This window comes from Oryzias latipes, chromosome 7, assembly GCF_053564925.1.
Source record: "Oryzias latipes strain Hd-rR chromosome 7, Olatipes_Hd-rR_3.1".
Classification (NCBI taxonomy): domain Eukaryota; kingdom Metazoa; phylum Chordata; class Actinopteri; order Beloniformes; family Adrianichthyidae; genus Oryzias; species Oryzias latipes.
Window position 1 is genome coordinate 26306098 of NC_136243.1, and position 18839 is coordinate 26324936.

The 18839-nt window shown below is 38.2% G+C and overlaps 3 protein-coding genes across 9 annotated transcripts in view; 2 read left to right on the plus strand and 1 right to left on the minus strand.

Annotated features, from left to right (window-relative positions):
• clstn1 (calsyntenin 1) overlaps positions 1–5598 on the plus strand; it is a 35077-nt gene extending 29479 nt beyond the window's left edge. For all 4 annotated transcript variants that reach the window (XM_011476972.3, XM_004070386.4, XM_011476971.4 and 1 more), the window contains one exon: positions 2738–5598. In XM_011476972.3, the coding sequence (XP_011475274.1) occupies positions 2738–2932 (195 nt within the window). In that variant the 3' untranslated portion in view covers positions 2933–5598. The remainder of the gene's footprint in view (positions 1–2737) is intronic.
• Positions 5599–7762: 2164 nt separating this feature from the next.
• Positions 7763–10519, minus strand: lzic (leucine zipper and CTNNBIP1 domain containing). 3 transcript variants are annotated; one of them, XM_004070385.5, is made up of 7 exons: positions 10345–10519; positions 9936–10049; positions 9713–9848; positions 8843–8941; positions 8551–8646; positions 8380–8461; positions 7763–8298 (listed from the first exon to the last, which is right to left on the minus strand). In XM_004070385.5, the coding sequence occupies exons 2-7, from the start codon at positions 10034–10036 to the stop codon at positions 8243–8245; spliced, it is 570 nt and encodes a 189-aa protein (XP_004070433.1). In that variant the 5' UTR covers positions 10037–10049; positions 10345–10519; the 3' UTR covers positions 7763–8242. The 3 variants fall into 3 exon arrangements, with proteins under 3 accessions (XP_004070433.1, XP_011475272.1, XP_011475271.1); XM_011476970.4 differs by having other exon boundaries at positions 10340–10516; XM_011476969.4 differs by lacking the exon at positions 10345–10519 and having other exon boundaries at positions 9936–10229.
• A 1346-nt stretch (positions 10520–11865) lies between these two features.
• On the plus strand, positions 11866–18045 carry nmnat1 (nicotinamide nucleotide adenylyltransferase 1). Of its 2 annotated transcripts, none has more exons than XM_011476967.4 (5): positions 11866–11974; positions 12340–12479; positions 14636–14819; positions 15370–15494; positions 17448–18045. In XM_011476967.4, exons 1-5 carry the CDS (start codon positions 11946–11948, stop codon positions 17849–17851), a joined length of 882 nt encoding a protein of 293 aa, XP_011475269.1. In that variant the 5' UTR covers positions 11866–11945; the 3' UTR covers positions 17852–18045. The 2 variants fall into 2 exon arrangements, with proteins under 2 accessions (XP_011475269.1, XP_011475270.1); XM_011476968.4 differs by having other exon boundaries at positions 11885–12026.
• The last annotated feature ends 794 nt before the right edge of the window (positions 18046–18839 follow it).

The window sequence follows — 18839 nt, forward strand, 5'->3', positions numbered from 1 at the left end:
GTTATGCGGGTGGGGGGGTAGCTGCTGTTGCACATTTATGAAACTGAAACTTGTGCAGTACGGTGGCCCTGAAGTGCCAAACACATCAACAAATCACTCAACACAAAAACCGACAAAGTAAAAAAGCAAAGCAATGAAAAAACACAATAAAGAAATGTCATTTTGCTGATTTATTGTTTTAGAAACAACAAAATTCCAGAAACCAAAGCATAAAAAGTGCCTTTTGGAAATCAGAAGGTAATTTCCAGAAATCAAAGTGAAATAAGGAATAAGAAACTTTAAAATGTAGGCACTTTGGGACATCCCAGACTGGATGATGATGTTTGTTTGAGTTTTGCAGAAGGAGGTTTAGCCTGAACTGTGGTACAGGGTTAAGCAATCACCGAACTTTTACAGTGGCTGGAAAGAAACGTCTGTTCGATACGGAGCCTTTGACTTGACATGTGAAAAAAAAGACTCATTCTTTCCCACCAAATAGTAATCCCTTCCCTGGAAATAATAATTCGTTTGAACAAATTCTTATTTCGTTCCCACAGAATAATTCAATTGTTCCCATGAAATAATATCATTCAAATTGAAAATTTTGAGCACAAAATCTTATCAAGTGGAACAATACAGGCTTATAATGGAAATGCTCAAATACCCGACCACACAGTGGAAACCAGGCAAATACGACCTTTTACACCCAGTATTTTCAACCTGGAAACAAACATACATATTGACTGTAAATAAGATAACTGGTTTAAACAATAATATAAATAAAATATATTTTGCCACTGCCTCTATATACAACAGTTGTCTACACATTTTGCAAAGTCAAACATGGCAAATCTGACTAATAGATGAGAAGATTTGCTTCATTTTCCACCAAATTGGGGCTAGTCAGAAAAGAGAGACTACCCTACAAGTAACTATTGCTGATTTTCCTCATTTTAAATGCGTCTTTCATTCAAATAAATAAATATTTTGAGGGAACAATTAAATTTTTCTATTGATTGAATTATTCTGTGGCAACGAAAAGCTTTTTCGTAGAAACAATGTAATCATTTAGTTCGTAGATATGGCAGTGCCTTCCATAGTTCAAAGATATTGCCATGCCAAATTAATGTCATCATCCAATCTGTGATGTCCCATAATACCTGCCTTTTCCGGTGTCTTGTTGTGTTTTATTTTATGACAGTTCTTTTTGATTTTTGGAAATTACTTTTGTTTTTGAAAATGTTTTCTTTTTATTTTATTTCGTGGAATTGTCTTTTTTATACATTTTGGTTTCTGGAATTTAGTTGTATTTCTAAAATGTAATCTTGTTATTTTTATTATTTTTATTATGTGTTTGGCCTTTTTTTAATTATCGTTTTGATTTTTAATAGTTTTTTTGCTATGAGTGGTTTGTTGATCTGATTTCCCACCGTAGTTTGATCTCACTACCATAAACCATAGAATAAATTTTTCTTTGTCTTCAAAAACGTATTTGATTGAGTCCTTTTGTTGACGGGACATAAATATTTGTTGTAAGGATTCATAGCTCTTAATGAATGAACACACATTTGTGTTACTTCACAGATTAGCTGCTGTTGGGTTACATAAGCAAATGCCATAAACACCGAACAAGGCTTTATACATTTCAAGAATTTATTTTTAAAAAGCAAATAAATAAACTGTAGATTATAATATAGGCTGAAAACTGGAAGGAACAGCTTTTTATTCCTCCAGCTGCAGCCTGCAGTTTACAAATGTAGTAGAAACTTGCAGATGTTTTAAAACTGCAAGAACATCATAGTGGTCCTGGTGGAGGAATTGAAGCGTCTTGGAGCTTCATTTGCCCCTCCACGCCATCTAGTGGCCAAAAACACCCAACAAGTGAATTGGGTTTTTATCTAAATGTATTTAAACTTATCATAATATCCATGAAAACCCGTTGAATCAGAGGTAAGTCTGGAAACGTGATTCGATAGCGTCTAAGGCTCCACCGGCAGAGCAGAAACCTCTTCACTGGTTTGGGAAACAGCTTGTAAGTTAGGCTGTGTTTTTCAAAGTAAAAGAATCAGTTAAACACAGTGACATTCCCACCCATTGTGCATTTTATTTTTTCTTTGTGATGTGGTTCAGGACCCACAAGTCTCTATGACATAGAGCAGACAAAAAATAGGGCTATGAGTAAATGTAGCTTCAACTCAGGTTCCTAACGTATCGTTTCAGTTTCGCACTCGATATTTTATATTGCTAGAAATTACAGCTTGTCTGAAAAACAAAGACTTGAGCCCGTAAAGTGGAAGCGGCAATGAAACGAGTGAAACTACTTCAGCATCAGCGAGGCAACTGCAGCTAATCTTTTAGCTCTGCCTCTAGTGTTCACCGCTGCACGGCGGCAGCAGCACTCGTGCTCACTCGTCGCGTCCAGATGACATGGAGTTGATAAAATTAAGCAAGTGCGACTCCAAAATTATCCAGCGCAGTATTTGTCTGGAAGAAGAACACAACTTCTGTAGTTCAAGGAACCAAAACAGACCCAGGTGATGGTATTCAGTAAATAGGGATGCAGCATACAGTTTTTTTTTACCATTTGATCTTATTTTTGTGGTTTTATTTACATTTAAAGTTTGATTTTTTTGTTGTTAGACTTCAAATAAATGTGTTTTAAAAATCCTAAACTCCTCTGGAGCCAGATCTGCTTCATGAGTTTTCATATTCCTGTCAGTGACAATAGATTCCCAACGATGCACTTTCATTTTACCAGACCTACGAGGACCAGCACAGCAGTGAGGAGGAGGAGGAAGAGGAGGAGGAGAGTGAGGACGGGGAGGAGGAAGATGACATCACGAGCGCTGAGTCAGATACCAGCGAGGACGAAGAGGGCGGCGAGCCGGAGGACAAGCAGGGAGCGAGCAGACAGCAGCAGCTGGAGTGGGATGACTCCACCCTCACCTACTGAAACGCCAAACGCGCTCTGACACACACATCACCCCCCTGACACCTCCACTGCTTCGCACACAGCGCCTCCTACAGTTTCATGTCAAACAGCCATGAGATATTTATATATATATATATATATATATATATATATATATATATATATATATATATATATATATATATATATATATATATATATATATATATATATATATATATAAAAAAAAAATCTTCCAGCTTGTATCTGGTCGAGGCTTTCCTGTTCTTATCTTCGTGGTGGTTCTCCGTGTAGTGTAGTCTTCACCGGATTGCTCCTTTTTACTTTTCCCGTTTTTTATTTATTCTAATTCCCATGAAAACTGTTTGAGGAAGCCGACGCTGCACTTTCTGTTCTCAAAGGCTTTCAGAAGGAGAATCATTTCCTTTCCTGGTGTTTGTTCCTATTTTCCCGCCGCTCTAAACGCTTCTCGTCCACAGAGCAAGGATTTTAACACGTAGCCTGCAGTTTCTCTTTCTTTTGACTACCTTTAGTGCATGGGGACGTTTGGGAAGTCTTATGTGTAGAAGAAGAAATTACTTTTTAAAGATTTTGTAAATATGAGGAAACCATGTAATTAGTGTGTTAGTGAAGGCCCCCCCTCAGCTCAGCGGGTCGAATATCTAAACAGACTCGGTATGTGATGTAGAAAATGTGTGTCCCACAGGCCCGTTGCATGTCGCCTCTTTTCTGCAAAAGCTGTCCTGTCACGCTTGTACAAAACTGCTGCCTCATGACAAGAAACCCAGGACTGTTCTGCAGAGGTTTCCATGGCAAAGTGACGTCCATTTTGTCTTTTTTTCCCCTTTTTTTTCAGCCGTTGTGGATTTGTTGTGAGCAGAGCTGCTTGATGAAGTCCCGGCGTTTGCGGTCTTTCATTCCCGTAGAGCTCTCTGTTGTACAGAAGGGGACTTTGTGTTTGTCTGGAGTGATGACACGCAGGGAAATATTGTGTAGAAAGAAATGTACATTTTGTGTGGTACTGGACAAGCAGCAGGTGGGCGGGGCTGTTGATCTGGAGGAAAGGAAGCGAGATGTTGGCCGACGTCTGGAGCGACTCGGCAGCGTTGAAGCCTTTTTCTCCAGTCCTGCTGTGCTAACAGGAGAACCGAAGAGAAACCTTTCAAAGGATTGAAACAGCATCATTTACCAGACTGAGGAGTAGTGGAGACTGGATGAATCATGACGTAGTTTGTGTGGAGAGAGGTTCACCAAGAGTTGTGTTGGATTTGCTTTTTTCAACAGCACGGCTATTCTCCTTGAAACATTTAATGTTTCTGCAAGTGTTTTCTCTCTGTGAAACCTCACAGACCGCGTTGTTCTTCTGTGGTGTTGCTTTCAGGAGGAAAACACTTCAAGATGGGCGCATCTTATTTGGATCTTAAATGGGGATTGTTTTTTTGTTTTTGTAACAGACCACTAGATTTTCTTGTAAATGGAGTTGTACTTTAGAGTTGTTCTAAGATATTTGTTTACATTTGATGAACTTCCTTTCCTGCTGGTAGTAGTGTGACGCTTATACCGCCGTTTGGGAAAGTGTGCCGCGCCTGTCCTTCCTCTTAGACTCTGTTGTAAATAGATTTTCACATTCACCTGATAATTAAGCTCCTCCCACGTCAGCTGCGTAGTGTTTGTCTCATGCATTTGGGCGCCGCGTTCTTTCTTGTACGTTTGAGGCATTATAATAAGCAGAAAAGTGGCATTAACCAGGATAAAAAGGAGCTGCTGCCCAAACCTTCTTTTTTCTGCATGTCCATCCTGCCAGGAGGCCAAAACAGATTCAAGGAAAGAGTTTGATCTACTGTTTTGATTCTTAAGGGGGGGAACAAAAAGAGTTTGGGCCTGTGGTGGAAACGTAATGACCAGTCTCCCCTCCGTGATGATTTGGTGTGAAAGAAGAGTGTGCCTTTTACCGATCATAGCGGGATTCAAATGACAAAACATGCATCCATGCTCTTTGATTTGTGGCGTTTTTACCCCTTCGTAGCTGCGGGGACAGACTTGGACCTTCATTGTCCATCGCAGGTGCAAACATTTTACAAAGTGTCCTGTGTTTCTTGTTGATGTGTAGAGAACGTAGGTCGGTATTGTATCATCTTTATCTAACGTGCTAAATCATGAATCCACCTGAAAAAGATGTACAAATTGCTCCATGGGCTCACTGCTAACTTACCTGTCTGTGTGCAGTGGGAGTCTCACATTTGAAACGTCCTGTTAAGAAAGTCTTTTGAGGGCAGCGGGGCGGTCACTCCAAAACTCGTGAGAGCACGGATCCCGTTCCACGACTTGGTGGCGTGTTCACACTGATGAGTCTCCAACATCTGCAGGTCTGTGATTGAAGACTTGTTTCCCGGTGTTCGATGTTCAGGTTGCTTTGTAACACTGCGGCGGATTCGACTCTGCTTGAGTCAGAAAGACGCTGCCAGACACTACTGGTTCTCCCGTTCACGTCGCCGACACTCTAGAGTCATTATTATTTTGATGTTTTGTTTGGAACTTTTGGTTGAAATGGGACATTGGTGATGTTGGTACGGTCGGACGCTTCCTTTGTGCTCGGAGCTGCTCTCACTTTTCTATCAGTTGAAAGGTGAATTGTGGTGAAGTTGATGCTTGCTCATAAACTGAATAAAGGATGAGATGGAATATAACGGTCGTCTGCTCTTGTCTTTACTTGCTGTAAATGGAAACTGCTGGAAAAGATGTTTAAAAATTCCCTTGATGGTGCTTTCCACTAGTCTGAGACTGTGGTGCCCCCTGGTGGTGAATACAGAAAATGCAATGGATAAAAAGGAGAAAAAAACTACAGGTTGAATAATTGATCAAACACCAAAAATAATGTGCAGTAACCAAACAATAGCCACAGATTTAATGAAAAAGACTCCAGCTGAGTTGATGTAAAGCTTTTAAATAAAAATTATTATCAAATTCAGTTTTATGTCTATATGAGATTCTGTTTTCCTCTTTATCTGAAACCTGGAATGCAGCTTGACAAAAATGATTAAAAACTGACCTACTGAATAAATGAAGATGTTTTCTCCAAAAGGTGCACGGCGGTGCAGTGGTTGGCACGCTCTCCTCAAAGTAAGAAGGTTTGAATCCTTGCTAGGATCTTTCTGTGTGGAGTTTGCAAGTTCTCCCTGTGCATGTGTGTCTACGTTCCTCCCACAGTCCAAAAACAGTCTTCATAGGTTCACTGGTGTCTCTTAATTACCCCTAGGGGTGTGTGTGTGTGTGTGTATGTGTGTGGTGAACTAATAATGGTGGACCCCGCCTTCATCCAACAGTAGCTGGGTTGGCTCCAGCAACTCCAGGACCCCAAAAGGGATTCAGACGGTTCGGAAAATGGAGGAATGAATGGATGGGTGCTTTTTTTTATACTGTAAAGAAAATGAAAAAAGTGTTGCATAGTGTAGAAAAAGAGACTAACAACCCCTCTGCTCCTGAGCACGAAGAGGCGAGCAGAGAATCCAATCCTCTTGTTGAACACTAACTTGTCACTAGTTTTTTCATTTAATCATTTTTCCATGGGGTTGCTGGAGCCTATCCTTGCTACTATTGAGTGAAGTAGGGGGTACACCCTGGACAGGTCACCAGTCTGTTGCAGGACCACACACCTATACACAATCTCAGTCATACATGGGGACAAGAGTGGCTGATTCCCCCATGAAGCATGTTTTAGGAGTGCCATACACAAGGAGAACATGCAAACTCAGAGCTCTGCAAGCTTTAACGCTAAAAGAGTCATTTGGGACCGTTTTGTACAGACCAAAGCCATAAAATCCCACCTCGCCATATAGAAAAATACACTTTTTTATGCTTTTGTGACTATTGATCTATTCCTTAATGAAATGTAGCTTTCAAATATTTACAATAATTGAATTATAACAGTGTGATCGTTTTCTAAAGATAACTTTATTACTTTTTCTGAAGGACGTGCAAATTCCTTTCAAAATAAATGAAGATCCTTCTGCTGCAGCAGATTATCAAATACTTTAAAAGAATGTTGCCTCCGAACAGCAACTAAACACTATTGTGCAGCTAAAGATTAAAAAAGAAAAGTGCTTTAAACTTTTTCTAAAGCAGGTCTGGCAATAGATTAAGTCATTGTGTTGCTCAGTAATCAGACGTCTGCATCTTTGAGGAGAGGTTAACCGCACAAGGCCTCTTACTTTAGTGCAATGTCAGCAGTGGTTTAATAAAAATAAAATAAAAAACACTTTATATGACTAATATATGATCATGTCAGTTAAAAAACCTAAACACAGACAAACCTTTTATTTGTTCAAATCGCTCACATTTTTCTTCAACGCCACAATGGAAGATAAAAGAGTTGCGCATGGCCCAAGAACTCCCCCTGGGATTTGAACCAGGGCCTTCTCAATGTGAGGCAAGAGTGCTAACCACTGCACCAGCTCCATTTTTGACCTCCCCATACCAAACAATCATTTTTGTCATTTGGAGTCTGGTTTTGCCCCCTTTACTGTATCGGCAGAGTCGATCCCTTTTGGCCTATAAAACTGCTTTCATATATTTTACGTTTAGTTGAAGCAGTCAGCCATACCAGTGTCATGTGGGAGGATTTTCAATGCTTGAGTCCCACATTGAGCAAAATCCATTTATGCAATATGGACTTTTTTTCTTTTGTCCCCCTTTTTCCTATTCTGGAGCATTTGGGCTTTTATTGGGGTAAAAGCAACTTTGGGACTTTTAGGCTGCAGCTCTTGTCCTTAAACATAAATAAAGTTGACCCTCTTATTGTTAGAATAGATCTATATCAAGTAGAAATCTGATTACACTGTAGCCAGACACATAAAAGATTTATCTTCTGATTTATTGTAAGCACAAAAGCATCCATTTGCACCGTCAACAGACAGCTGGATCATTAGTCAGCATTTGGATTCATGTGTGTTTTTTTCAGTTAAATGCTTGTAAAAGAAAAAAAAAGGTGACAAACAAACTGCTTCTGTCAACAAATGAGAAGCATTTGTGCTGTTTTTGAGTATTTTAAAACCTTAAGAGTATAAATTAGTTCTCACAGCTACATTTGCAACTTTCACACGAGACATTCATTTTTTTTTTTTCAAACCGGTGCTAACAAAGTATTAAGCTTAATTACAGACATTTCCTCCACGTTTGACAAAAAAAAGACATTTACAAAAATAACATATAAAAAACTGTGCGGTTAAAAAGTATTAGCGTTGACATTAACCCCTAAAAGGGCTGTGATTGTTTTTAAAAACTTGTCCATTGGCGAAAATCTAAAAGGACTTAAAATGAACATTTGCACACTTTCTACACCTTGGTTTTCACACTGGAGCTTGCTAGAGCCAAAATTTTGTCTTCCGACCCTAAGAAAGGAGGGAAAAAACAAGGTCAGGATCAGTTGTGACGCGCATGGCAGCACTTTTAGGATGAAATGTTTGGCCTACCTGAATTAGCTGTGACTTTTTCAAACTGGCTCAGTGTGGCGGTAGCGTTTTGGGTGAGAAAAGTCTCGTCCTCTGCAGTGAGCTGTTCAAAAACCCGTTAACAGAAACTGGTCAGTTGGTCTGGAAACAGCTCTGACCCTCAGGCCCATGAGTCATGTCTGAAAATATCACCTTCTCGCCCAGCTTCCTCAAGGCTGTGAGGATTTCCATTTTCTGTTGCGTGTGCCCGTCCCGGGACAGCTTCCCCACCATCAAATCGCGGTCCATCTGCAAGGAATGTTAACAATGAGGCAGGGATCGGAGGAGGGAAGTTATTGACAAAGACAGTCCCTTCAGAGCACTAATACGGCTCGGATGTTCTGGTTCTTGGTTGGAAAAGCTTAAAGCACATTCCAGTCAGGAATCTATGAAACAAAGCCGTTTACAGGCATGAAAGGTGACGGCGGAATGAGTCCGTTCAAACCTCGGCCAGCCTGGTTCTCAACTGTCCTGGCTGCTTCTTGGCAAACAGTCGGATCACCTCGGGGGTTTTGAAAGCCTGGCTGATGGCGGCCTGGATTGCCTGATTGGGACAGAGACGAGCGGCAGGGGAGACAAGTGAAATTTAAAAAAAAAAATATTATCTAAGTAACAATGCTTTGATCCATATCATAATTAGTGGTTGCTGATAAGACTCGTAGTCCGTATTAGTTCATTTTGAACGATCCAATTCACTGACCTAAAATCGATTCAGGATATCTTTAGGCAAAAACTCAACCAGTATAACTCAGAGATAAACACCTGGGTCCTGAACAGGGAAGTTTTCCAGAATTCTTGTATTTCTTGCAAGATAATCAAGTGTAAATTAAATATATGTATAAACAAACAAGTAAACAAGAAGTAATAGCAAATCCATTCACATTTTAGTTTCCTAAAGTCCAGCCCACTGCTATTTTTCCACATCAAAATAGAACATTAGAACATTCGACCACACTGTACGGTCACGTCTTTGCTAAATTATAAGGGTTTCCACACATTGGACTGGAATGATGCTTGATCATTTTTTTGCTGCTATTACGTGTTTTGTCCACTGTGATGCACTCTGTCGATTTCATGTTTAAGTAAAATATATTTACTGTGCATCAATCCCAATGGTATTTTCCAATATTGCTATAATCAATTTGTTTCATTCTGAAAGACTTTTGTAATGGTACATATTGAATTGATTGATAACCTTTCTCACACAGATCAATCTGGTTGAATCAAAGGAATATAAATCGAATCATTAATTAAGTTGATTAATCGTTTCATCCCTAAATATTTAATGAATAAATACATCCTCCAGCTTCCATACCAGCTGCATTCCACTGAGTTCATCTACCAGGGTCATGTCTCCAGACATGATCTTCTTTAGGGAGTCATTAAATTCTCCCAGTTGCTCCAAAGTCTCCTTTTTGGTCTCCTCGTACTCCCCCTCCTCCAAATCCTCCCTGGAAGGATCAAACAAATGCTAAGCGTCTGACTGATGAAGGCAGCGTCTCTTGGTTTCTCATTCATCACGTGTCCGTGCTCTGCACCTGCACTCCTCCAGGTCCTGAAGCTGCTGCATCAGTCTGTCCAGCTGTTCTTCCATGTTCTGCTTCAATTTGCCAGTTTCGGATTTCCCTCGAGAAGCCATCCTCGGATCAATGCTGCCTCAGAGTCAGACAGACAGAGGAACCAAAGAAAGCAGGGAAGAAGAAAGGGTCAACACCCACTACTGCACTTCGCTGGATCTGTGCTGTTATTGATTAGTTACTGAGGGGGTATTACACTCGCGAAACGGCAGCTTTAGCGACCGAAACTGGATTATTGGTGGTATTGATGAATCTATGTTCTCCAAAGAGGAAAAATCTATACATACGTTGGGGTTCAACAGCTAGCAAAGTGGCACGATTATAGCTGACAAGCAAGCTAGCGCGCTTAAACTTAAAGAAATCACCTCACCGGGACTCCGTTTGGAAACAACCTTGGATAAATAAAATGTTTGTGTCCGTTCACAAGTAACTGAATAACAACAACAACAACAAAACCAGCAAAGAGTATTTCAAAGCAAATATGCTGCAAAACACTTGCACTACGCCGTGTGTGATCAGAGGACTTGTGATTGTGAATGTAACTCTACAGTGCAGGCGCGGCTCACTACTTCCTGCTCGATTCCAACCAATCAGATCGTTCGGGTCCCTTTCCCCACACAACTGTTTTATATATATATATATATATATATATATATATATATATATATATATATATATATATATATATATATATATATATATATATATATATATATATATATATATATATATATATATATATATAGATGAAATGAAATGAAAAAGATTTAGATTATGACCATGTTATTAATTGGGGGAAATTATTATTGTTGATGTTGTTTTTGTTGTTGTTAACTTTCCAGATAGAGATAAGTAAACTTTATTGTCAGTTCAATGAACACAAAAAAAATCCTTTTTCAACACAGGCAAACACAGTAAAATACAATTAATTAATTAATCTAAATTATCAAAAATAAAATACAACTAATTATTAAAATGAAATCCTTAGAAAAGATTAATACATTAAAAATACATAAAAAACCTCAGTCTGCACGATCCATATACAATTTAAAACAAGTGTTATGGGGAATTATCAGTGTTGGGGATTAATTAAAAAATAATAATAAGTTCAATAATCAGGATCCCTTCACGCAGAATGATCATTTTTACTTCCCATAGTAGTTGAGAGAAACGAATGTGTAGACATTGATGATTGGCCTCAAGCACAAGCCATCAGTGTAGTTCCTTGGATAAAACATTGAACAATGAAGGTTTTCACTTCTGTGATAGAACACAGCAGAATACAATATTTGTCTTTCATGTCATCAAACACATAGCCTGACAAATTTGACGTTAAACAACAAATATAGAAAAATAAACATTATATGACAAAAAAACAAAAACTACGAAATCTAAAAACAAAAGAAAGAAAATAAATTAAAAACATTTTCTTAAACATCAGACCACAGTGTTGCAGATTTGAGACTAAACAAAAAATTAGTATTAAATAAACATTCTAGATGTTGTTTAATAACTGTGTACCTAAGTAACCTCTTTGATTGCAGCTTCCTAAACAAGTGTTTTCCTAAATTTTAAAACAACTCCAGAGTTCCATAAAAATGGACTGATTGGGATATTTCTTTAAACAAGGGGCAATAAAAGAAAAGTACAAGAAAGTACAGAAGAAATGCCTTTTTGTGAAGAAAAAACGTTTACAGTGCTGAGAGGAAATCCTTCAATAATGTCTCTAAAACAGTTTTTTGCGCTTAACTTTCTAGATTGTTTTTTTTTACTCTTGATTTTTTGTGCAAACATTTATATAAAATAATATTTGATAGTTAATACAATTTATGGTTATGTTCTTTGAGCTGCGTGATTCATAATCACAGTTGTGATGTTCAATTCCTTCCCACCACCTGGTGGCAGTGTTACATTTGAGCCCCTACTGCAACAGAACCAAAGACGAAGACGACCCTGCTAGTTCTAGAGCGGATGATTGTTGACATCACTTCTATTAAAAAGTATAAATGTCGGTTTTTCTTTGGAAAAAGAAAAGTGAGGTTTTCGTCCTAGGTGAGGGTTGTGTTTGTGGAAAAAGATACCAAACTCTAAAGTAAAATTAATATTTTTTTCTCTCGTGGCAGGTTTGATTCTCATGAAGAGTTAGCCAGCATTCTCGTAGCCTACTGGAAAACAAAGCTGATGTTTTGTCCAATACTTTTAAATAGTTTTTCTTGTATTCATTTTTTTATATATATTTCAACATCTTTATTGATCATTTTCTATTTGGGTTTACTAAACGCTCATTCGTTTATAGCAGATAAACAGGCAGAATTGTCTCAGTGATCCTAGGCTAATCAGTTCAGTTGTGTGTGTTTACTTTCAGAGAGAAGGCTTCTCCACTAAGCGGGATGCAGAAGCAGAAGGTAACCGAAGTGGTGTTGCTGGCATGCGGGTCCTTTAATCCAATCACCAACATGCACTTGAGAATGTTTGAACTGGCCCGGGACCACCTGCAAGACACAGGTTGAGTTATTCATCATGTTTTTTCTCCATGTTCCAGTCACTATACATTTGTCAGGCAGGGATCTGTGGCCCTTCAACACACACACAAAGCCATTTGGGCCTGTTTGTTACTGATTAAAACGTGGTAGGAGCAGCTTTTGTAAGTTTCATTTTATTACTTTTGACAGGAGGTTGCATGACTTCCTTTCAAGTCCACCTCCTATGAAAATCATGTTTTTTGAATTTTTTACATGTAAGTGTGGCATTTTTCTTATGAAAGAGAACAAATGTCATTTAAAAAATGATTTTATTTTCAGAGTATTTCTCCTTATAACTCGCTGTCAATCAAACTTTCACAAAGACGCTTGGTTTGAGATTATGAGCTGTTGTGATGTCACAATGGTCCAGCAATGCATGCGCATTGCACAAGCTGCCCGACATGCTCAGGTCCGAGAGAAGAGAAGATGGCACATTGCTGCATTCCCCGCATGTATTTTAAGTGCGGCCAAGGCTGGTTTTTTGTTGTTGGCCGCACATATTTTATATTAAACTCAAAGTCCTAAATGTGTTCTCCGCATTTGCGTTCATTTGTGTCTGAAGTCTTGCTGTCCTGCAATAACCAGAGAGGGTTTCAACAAAACCAAGAATATTATCAGGGGAGTCACTTTTTTTCCTGGCGTTTCATTTTATTTGCTGTGCAAAGTAATTCGTAATTCTGCAGGACTACTTAGCTCAGCACCAATGGCCACCCCCATCTAGAGGAGATTTTTGAAAACAGAGGCTTCAGGTACACAAAACGTAATAATTATAATGAAAACACCACTTGGAATTATTTTAAAAAATGTCATAGGAGAAATTAAAGACTCACTCTGATCATCTTTTGATCTATTTTCAAAGCATTCCCGGTGGTCTTTTTAATTCTGATTATGCTAGATTTTATTTGGCAAAAAACCTGTCATTTTCTAGGACATAGTTTCTGCAGAGCGGGTAGAGTTCATTAGGGACCATTTTGAATAAAGAAATACTCAGAAATGCAGTTTTAATCTTAATTTGCTTTGTATGTCCGCCATCATCAGAAAAATGCTACAAGAACGTGTTGAAAACACCAGAAACTCATTTTTCATTGGAGTGAGTCTTTGAAAATAAAAGACTTCCTGTGCCAAACAGGATCATCCCAGTCCGGCTAATGAATATCAAAAGATTATAACAACACAAGACAAAAATCATATTTTTTTCATGTTATACCTCAAGTCTACTTTGCTGAGGCGTCTCATTTTTCCTACCAACTACTGCTGTTAACCAGAACTAAAACACAAATTCATTAGTTTATGATTCGGTAGGAGAAGTATATAAAGAATATACAAATATGTTTTAGCCACTTCCCTCTGGATAGCTACTAACCAGAAAAAACGTACTTTAAAACTCATAAAATAAACAGAGTAATGAGAAAAGATCAGACATTTTACCAAAGTTTAGCTTAATATTCGAAATCTGCAGTCTGGAGGAAGTGTTAAAGCAAGCAAGGCCTCATGATTAATCTTACTTCCAGGTGAAACTCAGACATAAATGCATAAACTTAACTAATCTAAATTAAAGCAATACTCATTAAGTAATCCTTACTTTTAGAAATGAACATTATTTTATTTTTCTTCAGCCAGAAAAAAGCTACAAAAGGGGGTAAAAGAGCCACATGTGGTTCTTAGATGTTGTGTTTTATTTTGAAGGCTCTTTCAAATACTTGTCCATATTTAAGAAATATTCAAGCAGAAATGTTTGAGTCATTAGTATGTTTAATTTTTATCACTTGTTTGTTTTTGTTTTGTTTTTTTGTTTAACCTGCTTGTACTAAGAATTTGTTGTTTTTTAAGGTAGTCCTGCCAAAAATGATTCGAGTATTATTTAAAAAAAACTTTTGGTTTGTCAAAGGTTCCTTAACTGATTTAGAAAATTAATAATTTTGTGCACAATGTTTTTGTAAAATGTTTGTTTTTAAGTTGTAGAGCACCTTTAGACGAAGCATGTTTTCTAATAGAAATGCTGAGGCTTCACATTACGCAGCACAACACATAACACGCTATGTAGACATTCTGGCATGTTGGACAACACTCCTTCTCTTTACTAGTGCTGCAATAAATGGGGATGTCAGTGAAAACTTTCCTCTTTGTTTTGTTTTTTAGGACAATACAATGTGGTGAAGGGAATCATATCTCCTGTGGGCGATGCCTATAGGAAAAAAGGCTTGATTGAGGCGTCTCACCGTCTGGAAATGGCTCGGTTGGCCACAGCGAACTCTGACTGGATTAAAGTAGACGACTGGGAGAGCCTGCAGGCAGAATGGTTGGAAACAGCTAAAGTTGTTCGGTATGCATGCAGTCAGTGGAAGTAATTTCATTTCCATAAGTTTCCATTTCATGTCTTTGTGATTCTCATTTGTGTTGGTTCTGCTCCATGGCCAGTCACTTCTATGTTTACAAGTATTGTTAAAATCTTCTGATCTTTCATCTGTGATTTATAGGATCCTCGTGGTCATTGCGACTTGCAGGTCATACATTCATACTGAGTTACTCTGAACCGCAAAGTTTCCATCTGTCATTAGGCGGCTGAGGTGTGCTGCGAGGGTTGGGCAACATGAATTGCTAGACTTACCAGAAGTCAGCAGTTTAAATCAGGACAATAAATCCTTAACACCTTTAAAATATTAATGAATAAAAATCCCATAAATTGTTTTTTTTTTGTAATCTAAAGCAAAAAGGGATCCAGATGTTCTTCATCTTAAAGTGTACTCTCAATGAGAGCGTAAATGCAATAAGGCAGATTTAGATTTTCTAAATGTCACATTTGTCCAGTATGTCTTGGAACCTTTAAATGAAGAAATTGCGAATGAATCAGATCCTTTTTGTTTATGTGGTAGACATCACTATGAAGAACTCCATGCAGAAGATCATAACAAGGATGATGTGGACACTGTCCACCACGGCAAAAAGAGACGGGTCGATGAGAATCATTCTGAGATCTCCAGACATCAGGAGAGAAGAGGTAACCACCCCCCCTACAGTCTTTTCTGAATGTGAATGAGTGCTACAGGTGAAGTCAAAGATAGTGAGTTCAGTTAAAATATGTCAGTGAAGGTATTTTAGTCCTCCGCTGTACAGGAAGTAGTGCATAGTAGTGTCGCCATCAACTCTCTTCTCTTTTTCTTTAACATGTATTTGCCTTAAATAGAAACAACACCAATGAACTCAGACATTTCCACCTGGTGATCAGGCTCTTTATCCTACTGCCTTCTGATTCAGGTCAAAGGTCAATACTTGTCAATGTTAAATGTGCTGCTTAATGTGTGAATCTGTGTCACACGTGGAGCAGGAATGTAAAAGTCACACGTGTGTAGCTTCATTTTGTACCGTTTAGTCTGTCTTTTAAGAAACCTATGAATGAAACTTTTTTATTATTATTAGAAAAAAATCTACAATTCATCAGAACAATTATTTTAAATGTTAGTCTCATTACAAAAAACGTAATCAATGTATTGTCCTCATATAATTAATCAATTAAGTCATTCATATATTTGTAAAGAAAAAAATGGAACTAAACCGTATAAACTGTTCGCTAAAAATTAAAATAACACGTATGACTCTATGTGTGTGACAAATAACACAAATTCACACCAAGCATCACATTTACATCTATTCACATCTTTTTTGTTATATTAGATGTTATGATACAACCACACACACTCACCAATGTTCTTTACCAACTACTAACTATAGGAATAACTCATCCATCTCTATCCTAGCACCTCTTGAAGCACTCAGTTTAAATTCTTAACATCTTTTTTTACTTCCTGCGACCTCAGACGTACCTCAGGGTTTTGTCCTGGGGCTTCTGCTCGTTATCATTTCCCTTTAGATCTCCCCTCACCTGACTGCCTCCTTGACATATAAACCAGGTTCAGGTGCAATTTTAAACATGAAAAATGTTGACAGTTTCGTTTTAACCAAAGCTCCCAGTTTTTTAGGAGTCCAGGTTTCATCTTTCTTTCATTTCATGCACTCTCAGCATCACTCGGTCATTCTGCTTCCAACTCCTCATAATCAACCGTCTCTGCTTCGCCTCCCACTCCGCTGCCACTTTTGCAAACACAATTGTCACCTCACAACTTGACCACAGCAGCTTTACAAATCGATTTTCTAGAAAACCCTCCACAAACTCCAGATTAACTTTTTGTTCATCTGTGTCTCAATGTTGCTTACTGTTTCTATTACAATGAGTGTGTAAAACTACAAAAACAACAATGTATTACAATGGTTCTAACAACAGAATAAATATAATTGGTTTACATATTTTGAAAATTGAATATTGACATAATTTTGTAGAAATAGAAGTAAAATAAAAGAGCAAAATGTTTTTACTATTTGGCAGTTTAAACGTGTGTGCAGCACACCTGCTGCTGCTGGATCAACCAGGGATTAATATCACCACCTTGTATTTTCTCACAGAGAAGAGTCTTTGTCTTTCTGCCTTCACCTGATCAGCCCTTTACTGTTACTGAGGACACTGTGGTGTAAAGGGTGTGGATGCTTTGCAGTTAAGCACATGACCTCCACCCACACCACACAAAAGCATGCGAGGTGGAAGACAGCATGTGGTTGTCCTTCATAAAGAACGTGGAGAAAAACAAGGGCATTGGGGCATGCGCTTGAAGTTGTTTTTCAACTAATTGCAGAAAAAGTCCAACTCAAATGTACATTGAATTAAGTCCCGAACTGTATTTGTTTTTGTTTAAAAAGCTTTTTGTGCATCAGGGCCACTAAAAGTTTTTTTAAAGATAGTAATCGTTTAACCATAGTTAAAATTTAGAGCCCATAACAGCTGAAATTTTTATTTTTGTTTTTGGAGTAACCCTGGCCAAAACTTCTAAAACCATCAGAAGAAAGATCAATAAATAAATCAAGTATTTTCTTCATAACTTGTCTCTTTCTCTGTGCTTAGATGGCCCTAAGCTGATGCTCCTGTGTGGAGCGGATGTCCTGGAATCCTTTGCCGTTCCTAACCTCTGGAAGCAGGAGGATATCGCTGAAATTGTTGGCTGCCACGGTTTGGTTTGCATCACCCGCAGTGGCAGCGACCCGTACAAGTTCATCCACCAGTCAGACGATTTATGGCAGCACCACAGGAACATCCACGTCGTCCACGAATGGATCACCAATGAGATTTCAGCCACTCATGTGCGCCGGGCGCTGCGGCGCGGTTATAGCGTCAGATATCTGCTGCCAGAAAACGTCATCGACTACATTCAAGAGCGGCGTCTTTACAGCGCCGAGAGTGAACAGAAAAACGCAGACATAATCCTAGCACCCCTTCAGAGGTACACAAGCGCTTCCTCGAGCTCGTGACCTTTACTGCCACAACAGCACAAAGACGGGTGGAAGTTTACGGCCAATTACATAATCGGTAAAGCCTGACACTGATCAAAACAAAATTCACTTTTGCCAAGTAAAAGAAGTGAATACACATTGACTGGCTTTTGTATTTCTACATTAAAGTGGCATTTGCCACTGTTGAAATAATAAAATATATATTTACACTATGTGAGAATTTTTGAGTTGTATTTTTCTACAGAATTACAAGCATGAAATATGATCATAAACACTCTTGTTGTTTATAAGTCTTTCTTTTGAGTGTTATCACCTTGAGTTTGTTCGTTTGACAGCAGAAGTTGTGTTTTTCCACTGGCTGGCTAATGGTAATGCAGGAAAACAGGCATTTACTGGAATCACAGAGTCGTAGAGACTAAAAACCCTACAGTTAGTTTAAAGTTTCACCAGAAGTAAGGAATTTATTTCCATCTTGAAAGTGCTTGATTTTTTTTTTACAATGCAAGTTTAACAAAGATTTCATGTCAATTACATAGTAGACTGATTCCTTTTCCAATTTCTTTTTCTTTTTGGAGAACATTAATTCTTTAGAAGATGAAGTAATTAGCAACCAAAACAGGTGACATAAAATCATAATATCTGAAATTTTTTGAGAAATTATTCAAATGATTTGGCTTAAAGTTTTACTCATTTATTGATCTTTCCCTAAAACTAAAAGAGATAATAAACGCAGTAGCTTTCAAACGATAATTAGACACCAGCTTTTGCTTTTCCACTATTCAATACCTTGAATAAAAACACTATTTCACAAGGTTGTTGATAAATTCTTTTTAAGGGAAATTCTCATTTCTGCGTTATCTTTGTTTCAAAACAGTGGAAAAACCCCTCTCAATAAGCCTTTTTGCTCTTTTTTTGTCTGCCCTCAACACCTCAGGCCAAATCGTAAAGCTTTTTGCCAATAAGTTTCATAGTTAGACCTGTTTGACACGCCTGACTTTTCAGTTTC

Excerpts from the sequence above, each read along its gene's own strand:
- lzic (XM_004070385.5), bottom strand. The coding sequence starts at position 10,036 with ATGGCTTCTCGAGGGAAATCCGAAACTGGCAAATTGAAGCAGAACATG. Across the intron at positions 9,849-9,935 it reads CAGGACCTGGAGGAGTGCAG|GGAGGATTTGGAGGAGGGGG; the intron begins GTGCAGAGCACG and ends TGATCCTTCCAG. Across the intron at positions 8,647-8,842 it reads TGAGAACCAGGCTGGCCGAG|ATGGACCGCGATTTGATGGT; the intron begins GTTTGAACGGAC and ends CATTCCTTGCAG.
- nmnat1 (XM_011476967.4), top strand. The coding sequence starts at position 11,946 with ATGATTGTTGACATCACTTCTATTAAAAA. Across the intron at positions 12,480-14,635 it reads GGACCACCTGCAAGACACAG|GACAATACAATGTGGTGAAG; the intron begins GTTGAGTTATTC and ends TTTGTTTTTTAG. Across the intron at positions 14,820-15,369 it reads GAAACAGCTAAAGTTGTTCG|ACATCACTATGAAGAACTCC; the intron begins GTATGCATGCAG and ends TTTATGTGGTAG.